Source organism: Meleagris gallopavo, chromosome 30 (genome assembly GCF_905368555.1).
Source record: "Meleagris gallopavo chromosome 30, MGAL_WU_HG_1.1, whole genome shotgun sequence".
Lineage (NCBI taxonomy): Eukaryota > Metazoa > Chordata > Aves > Galliformes > Phasianidae > Meleagris > Meleagris gallopavo.
In genome coordinates this window covers 2837892-2845409 of record NC_139433.1, presented here as the reverse complement: position 1 = coordinate 2845409, position 7518 = coordinate 2837892, and the positions used below count along the sequence as shown (strand labels likewise).

The following is a 7518-nucleotide window of genomic DNA, read 5'->3' as shown; positions in this document are numbered from 1 at the left end:
TGAGCTGAGCCCCGGGCAAAGGCTCCGGGTGGGGCAGGGGGGGGCAGGGGGATCTCGGAGCTGTGAACGCATCCGTCAGGGCGTCGGCTGAAACCGCTGTGGTTTGAAAAGTGAATAAACGTGTGAACGTGGCCCGGGAGGGCGCTGCGCGATGGGGGATCCGGAGAGGGGGAAAATCGGGAGGGGGGGGATCGCTCCGCGCAGCTGTGATGGGGGCTTGGGGGGCACTGGGGGGGGGTGATGGGAGGGGGGGTTGAGGGTCCCGCTGAGCACAGGGTCACCTCTCGGCTGCGGAGCCGCCCGGCAGCGAAGTGCCACCGCTGCAGTTTCCATCCCCGTTGCTGTGGTAACGGAAGGGATGCGTGCGCCGAGCTCAGCTCCCGCGTGGCACCGGCGCTGCGGTGGTCCCCGAGCTGCCCTCACCCCCCCACTCCCCCCCCCACAACCCTGGGGGTACACAGAGCTCCGGTTAAGCGAGCAGGGAGGTGACAACCGGACCCCCCCCCGCGGTCCATCTCCATATGGCGGCGGCGGAACCCTGAGCGACCCCGCCCCGATGCTGAGCAGCAGCTGCTGCCGTTTGTCGCAGCCCATAAACCGGCCGGGGGGGGGGGTGTTGGTTATAGGACCCCCGGTTTCCAGGAGCAGCTCCGTAGCGCTGAACCCCGCGGTGTAACACAGCCGGAGGGGGGGGGTGGGTGGCCGGGGGGGGATGGTAGCGATGGTCTCCGCTCCTCCGGCACCGCGGTGATGGGAAGATGGCCCTAAAGCGCCTCTGCCAATTGGATTAGCGGTGGAAATCCCGCAGCATCCGCCTGGCAAACATATGGATTATCCGCCATCACCCGGCGCGGGGCTGGAAATGCGTGCGGGGATTAACGCGGGGGTGACTCCCAAAGGAATGCCCACGACGGGGGGGTTCCCGGAGGTCCGTCCGCTCCCCCCCCTCCTTCAAACCCTGTGACCCCACGCTGTCCCCATTCCTCGCGGTGATAAACGCCGTCACGCACCGCTTCCCGGACCCCGCCGTTCCCATAGCAACCAGCATCACCCCCCCCCAAAAAAAAAGGCTGGGACCGGCGGGGCACCGGGAATGCCGAGGAGAAAGCTCATTAATCGCTAATTGCTCCTGGAACCCCGGGCGCACGCAGCACCGACGGCTCTCGTTGGGCTCAGGGCCGCCCTCCGGGTTTGATTCCACGCTCCGGGGGTCGAAGGTTCCCCCACCCCCCCCCGGCTAAGGACACGGGGAAGGGCAGCTGTGTAAGCGTTGGTCCTTTAGCACGTGGACACACGCAGCGCAGCATCGTTTCGGAGCATCGCATCCCATCCGTGCGCACGCAGCATCCATCCGTGCTCCGCCGCATCCCATCCTCGCAGCATCGCCTCCGACCCAACCCATCCCTGCTCGATCCCGGCAGCTCGGAGGGCTCAGCATCACTTCACACCGCACCGGAGCCAGGCAGGCGAATTGGCTTTCAAGGAATAACAGCGATCTCTTTCAATCGCCCGAGGCTCCCCGCAGAACGCAGACCTCGGAGGCTGCAGCCCGTGAAATAAGAGGCTGATTTAAGTGGGTGATGTCGATGTGAAAGCAGCCAAAGGACAGCAAACGGCTCCGCGCTTCTGTGAGCTCCCAGCAGCACGGGGCGCTCTGAGTGATGTGCAGTGAGGATGTTACACTGCAGGGCTTGGGGAAGCTGTAACAGGGCAATGCTGAGTGGGGAAAAGGGGCAGCTCCTAAGCCTGCAACCACGGGAAGGGCAGCAGAGCACGCTGCCAGCAAAGCTGCAGGGCTGGGCAGTGAGCAGGAGGCGATAGGAACGCATCCACCCCGCTCCTGGCTGCCTGCACTCACACCGGGGTTTGTCAGTGCCTCGCTACTCCTAAAAGACCTTCAGAAAGGGCTCTTAGCCAAGCCGGACATGCAGGTAGGACAACCCCCCCCCCCCCCCCCTCCCTCCAGGGCAAAAGGCTGAGCTCCTCCCGTCCCAGATGAGCTCTGTGCACCACACAGCTTCGGTGTTCGCAGAACGAGCCCTAGGAACTGAAACAACAGACATGAGAAGAGGAATGAACGTGGCTGCTGACGGTGGGGTCTGGTCTGTGGAAGCAGGCAGCCACAGAGCTGTGACACATCCAAAGCACGAAACTTCAGAGAGCATTACGTCACTGGACTGGAAAGCTGGGTTATTTCATGGATATTAGCTAGAAATATATGGAAAGTTTAGGAACATGAATTAAAAATAAAACAAAAAGAGTTGGAACGGGACAAAGGCAGAGCATCAGTTAAGGCCCTGTAACCCCACACCTCTGAGCGTTGCTTGAGCACCGCAGGGCTGGAGTGGGAGCAGCTCCAGTCCCCACCAGCCCCCATTCAGCATCCTTTGCTCCACACAGAGGTGCCCAGAGGTATGTGAGAGGTCAAAGTTAACACATGAGGCAGCTGGAATTACAACAGAAGGGAGAAAAAAAAATAAAATAAAATAATCAGAAGCAAAATAGGCACAATAAAAGAGAGAGGGAAATCAGAAGCAAAGAATACAGAAGAAATTTATTGAAAGCACAAGTACAGACTGGCCAATAACTGCTTTCTACAATCTGAGCAGTAAATAATGGAGCTACAGAAAGGTACAAAGGTTGTTATAAAATAGTTTTAATTTCTTTTTGCATTACAAACATTCTTTGAAAGAGGCAATGGAATTCTTGATGTTGTGTACGCTTACCCTCCCCACCCCACTTTCCACAATACTGAACCTGTAATAGCTGGTATCAAAATATACAATACATCTGTTCACCATAAAAAAAACTGGGTTTTGCTGCCCCCTCATGTCTTACAACAGGTATAAAAAAATTATAAATATGTACACCCTTTTGTTACTCACATTCTTTACATGCAAACACAGGGATCCAAAGGAAAAACCCACCAACGTCTGGGTTCTGGGGTTACCTCAATTCACTTGCTTGCATTTTGCAAAATACATACACAGCCTGTGGGTCGACCAAATTAACATTTCAAGGCCACCAGACAGGTTTCATTCCAATGAGCCTCTTCCCAGCATCTCGGGTGAGGTGGATTGAATGCATCTGAAAGCTACAGCACAGCTGTTCTGCTCTGGGTTGTGCGTGGATCTGTGGCTGCAGGGCAGGCAGGAGCAGAGCCGCACCAGGAACGCAGCCTCTGCTGCTCCCCTCATTTAGGAAGGGAGACGAGCAAACAGATTCCAGTCAACAGCTACCACCAAGACACCTGGATTTGCACTGCTGAATGCAAGGAAACACGGAGTTCAGAGAGGCAGATTGCCATTCCGTGAACAGGCTCGCTCAGACGGCGAGGTAACTGAAGCCGGCACTGATGGCTGCACGCTCAGCCACAAAATGAAGGCTGGGGGCAGGCAGTGCTACAGATCTCACGCCAGCAACCCAAGCTGAACCCTCACTCAGACTTCACACGCTTCTCCAGCATAATTCACATCCTCAAGAGTTCAGGGAGGAACGAAGAAAAGTTAAGACTTTTCCAAACACTCAGTGCTAGGCAAGTCAGAGCTCCCACGCTGAGCAAGGAAACCGTAACTTGCAACACTAAGACAATTAGAAAACAAAACTTTGGTCCACAATTTGCAGAAAAAAACCCTGAAAAAAAGTACAAGATTCTTGTTATTTTGCATCCAAACAGGTTGCAGGTTAGAGGGAAATGTAAGGCAACGTTGGATTACATGAAATAGAAGGCAGAATGGCCTGGGAAAGAGTTGTAAGCCAGAAAACATAAAGGTTGTTTTATCACTGGGAGAAAACGATCTGCTGCGTTCTACTTATAATGAATTCCCTTCCTATAACTTAATATCTGGGCTTATAGGTTAAAAAAAGTGGAAAAACTTGAGCCTGGTCCTTAAGTTCACAAGCTAATTCCGCTTGGTTTCTCAAACACATTGCTTTAAAAGTCTGCTTAACGTGTTTCACCCATGTCATTACGTCCTCATCCTCAGTCATGACCTCAGCCTGATAACTAAATCACTGCCCTACAGTTTCAATTATAAAACAAACAAAAAAAAGAAAGTACAGTATACAAGGGTAATATCACAAAGGAGTAAATTTAGATTACGTTTATACCATCTTACCATTCTATAAAAAGGTACTTAAACTATTTCTTTTGCATATAAAGAGATTAGAATATTTGGTCAACTGGAAATATTGCTAGGCACAGATGACAGCAACTGCATCAAAAAGTATAATACAAGAATTAAAACAAAAAGCTCAAATGCTGAAGACACGCTATAAGAATGATGGCAGAGCTACACTGGTCTTGTTAATTTCAAATCAGGGGCACAAGGTGACTTGCATGAACACCTTTCTAGATGTGGGATATCCAATAACTCTTCAAATCCTAGCCAAGTATTTAGAGATATATATATACACACACAATTTTGACAAATTCTTACTGATTTGTCTTCACAAATGTCCAGCAGTGGTTAATTTTGTATCTCGATCAATGCTCTTCTTGTGAAGGGCAGAGCCTGTTGGCTCACTACTGACAACGGAATGTGATTTGGTCTTGGGAATGTTTCCCCACCCAGACCCTTCTGCTCGGTCTGAATGTCACACCAGGGATCTTAACTCCCACTTGGAGGTTTGCAGATGGAGATAAACCACAAGCAGATTGGAAAGTGGCACAAAAAACACGTGATACTACGCCATTGAGACAAGTCACAGCAGTGGGATACAACTGCCTGAAGAGTCAAAGCCCAATATTTTCTTTATCCACTCTGCCAGCTTGATTAGTCCTTCCCTACAAGTAGATCTAGTGAGCCAGAACTCATTCATTTCCCCTCCGCTCTCCCATCCGACCTCCACAATTCAGATGTTTTCCCAAAAAGAAGGAAAAGGTTTAAGGCACAGGATAGCAGATGCACAGTTTAGGTAGGATCGATGCAACTTGGTTTTGTGCTAGTTGGGCTGGGAGCTCCTATACAACCATACATTTTGCAAAATCCTGACTCAAAAGGCGCAAAAGTGAATGTACACAGTGGTTTTAGGTCTTTCAAGGCATGGATGGGTAAAGAAAAAAAAAAAGGCATCAATGTGAAACCTGATAAACTTGTTGGGATCTGCTTTTTGGGGGAGAAGGAACAGGAAGGGAGGGGAATTTCCCAGAGCAGGTTCCAAAGTGTAAACTTCAACTTGTGATATTTTATTTGAACAGTCAAGATTGTTACCCATCACCGCAAGGTTAGCAATATGAATTAGATTTAATTTTTTCTCTTTTCTTTTTTTAAAAACCGGTAAACTGATTTCTCTTTAAAAAAATAAAATCTCTGGTCTTTTAAGGTCACTTCAGCTGCATTTTTAAAGTGGCTTTTTTTTTTTTTTTTTTCTGGAATGATGGAAGTTGAAACCCTCGTGTTCAGCCTTTTAAGGTCAAGGCTGAACTCAAGAGGTTAAGTCAAGTCCATTTTGTCTCATGCCTTCCAAAGCTTTAAATGGTGGACTTCGAGAAGGACACACGCAGGTGGTGATTCTCACCCAGGTCATGATTGTGGAGGTCAATGAGGGATTGAATGGCTTCTTCCACAGAGCCCATCTGGATCAGAGCCATTTTACGGTCCTTCCTGACAAGACAGAGATTTAAGTCACATTCAGAACCACTGCACACAGCTTAAGTCAGCAGAAGCTTTATCACCTAGTGCTCAAGGTCAAGCAGAATGTAAACTACCTGGATAAATGCAATACAATGTCTTTTTTTTAAGGGGAAAAGTACACTTATAAGATCAACGTGCTTACCCCAAAATCTCACTCAGCTACCTTAAAGTTTTATCAACCATGCTCTCCATCCAGGGTTGCTCTTGAATTCTTTCTTCCAGATGAGTTGGATTGCTATGTGACAGTGCTGCTCACTGTTCCCTCAGCTTTAGATTTTAATAAATCAGGCAATTCCACCCTTCTCAGTCCGATGTAAGGACAGGATTTAAGAGAGGAAAAAAAACAAACACTTACTGGAAGAATTTGAAGCCTTTGACCATCCCACCATTGCTTGAGAACAACATCTTGAGGTCCTCTTCAGCTATTGAAGGTCTGAAATCAATAATTTTATTTGTTTTTTGTCAAACACATGTCAGACCACAGCACTAGAACAGTTCCCCTCACGCCCTTTGCTGAGTTTCTCTACCAACACAGCACAGCTCCTTGGACTGGAAAGACTACAAAGAATGACAGGAAGACAAGCAAGCTTCTCTCCTGTCAGCAGTTAAAGTCACATTTTACCCCCACACTGAACTTGTGGACACTTCCACACTGAGCACTACAGGAGGTTCCCCACGCTGATACTCACGGAATGTTGGACAGATGAAGAGTGGCAGAAGGAGGAAAGATGTTCTGGAAGTTTTTGGAGCCCGGTTTCTTGAAACGGTGTAAAGGAGAATTGCCATAGTCCTTGGTCAGACCTTGGTCCTCCTGTCCCTCACGAGGGAGCTGCACTGTCTGATGTTTGGACAACGTTATACGGATGGGCTTCCCATGGAGCTTCTGGCCATTCAAATGGCTCATGGCTGCAATGGTGCAACACAGAGCTGAGCACAGTGGCATTTCAGTTCTGTTCAGACGCTTTTATCAAAGCTAGAACCTCATTTTAGTTCTTCCCTAGGCAGGATGCTGCATCTCCCAGGAACACAGTGACAGGCATCACCACTCTGCCTTAGAATCACAGAACCACAGAATGGCCCAGGTTGGAAGGGACCTCAAGGATCACGAAGCTCCAACCCCCTGCCACACGCAGGGCCACCAACCTGCACCTTTAATACCAGCCCAGGCTGCCCAGGGCCCCATCCAGCCTGGCTTTGAACACCTCCAGGGATGGATGGGGCATCCACAGCCTCTCTGGGCAGCTGTTCCAGCAGCTCACCACTCTCATAGGAAAGAATTTGTACTGATAATTCCATTATTTTCCCCCTAGATTATCTGGGGCAAGTTACCCATCGCTTCTTCAGAGCTGCATCAAATCAATGCTACAGATGCAGACGAGCAATTAAGTACACCAGAAGTTGTTTTTGTCTTAAAGAGCAGAAAGCTTTGACCACCCCATGCCTCTTAATGCTATCAGTTGATACATTTAAGCTTGCTTACCAAGCTGAGCCTGGTTTCCATCAGCCATCTGAACCAGGGCATTCTCTTTCTTATTAAATAAAATCTTCACCCTCTGCACATCACCATAGACTCCTTCAGAAAGTGAGGAAACAAAAACAGTCTTAGGGAGGGGTAGGAAGGAAGCCTCATACAACTTAATTTTAGCTAATCAATCCAAGAGCAAAAAACATTCACAATCAGAACTGATCTCATTCCAACCACGTTTTACTTATTCTGCTCTACTTAAGGAAAATTCTTATATAGCAGAATAATAATGGAACAATACATTAAAGAAAAGATACTGGGTTTCAGCAAAAAAAAAAAAAAAAAGCCAAAATCTAACTGCCAGAAGACTGAACAATTTAGCATGCTATCACAATTTAAAACTCTTATAAAAAAAAA

The 7518-nt window shown here is 48.7% G+C and overlaps 1 protein-coding gene across 5 annotated transcripts in view; it reads right to left on the bottom strand.

The window, feature by feature from the left end:
* Positions 1–2640: 2640 nt before the first annotated feature.
* PTBP1 (polypyrimidine tract binding protein 1) overlaps positions 2641–7518 on the bottom strand; it is a 28371-nt gene continuing 23493 nt past the window's right edge. For all 5 annotated transcript variants that reach the window (XM_085212067.1, XM_085212065.1, XM_010724978.4 and 2 more), the window contains 4 exons: positions 7117–7209; positions 6326–6542; positions 5992–6069; positions 2641–5606 (listed from right to left, as the gene is read on the bottom strand). In XM_085212067.1, the coding sequence (XP_085068193.1) occupies positions 5474–5606; positions 5992–6069; positions 6326–6542; positions 7117–7209 (521 nt within the window). In that variant the 3' untranslated portion in view covers positions 2641–5473. The remainder of the gene's footprint in view (positions 5607–5991; positions 6070–6325; positions 6543–7116; positions 7210–7518) is intronic.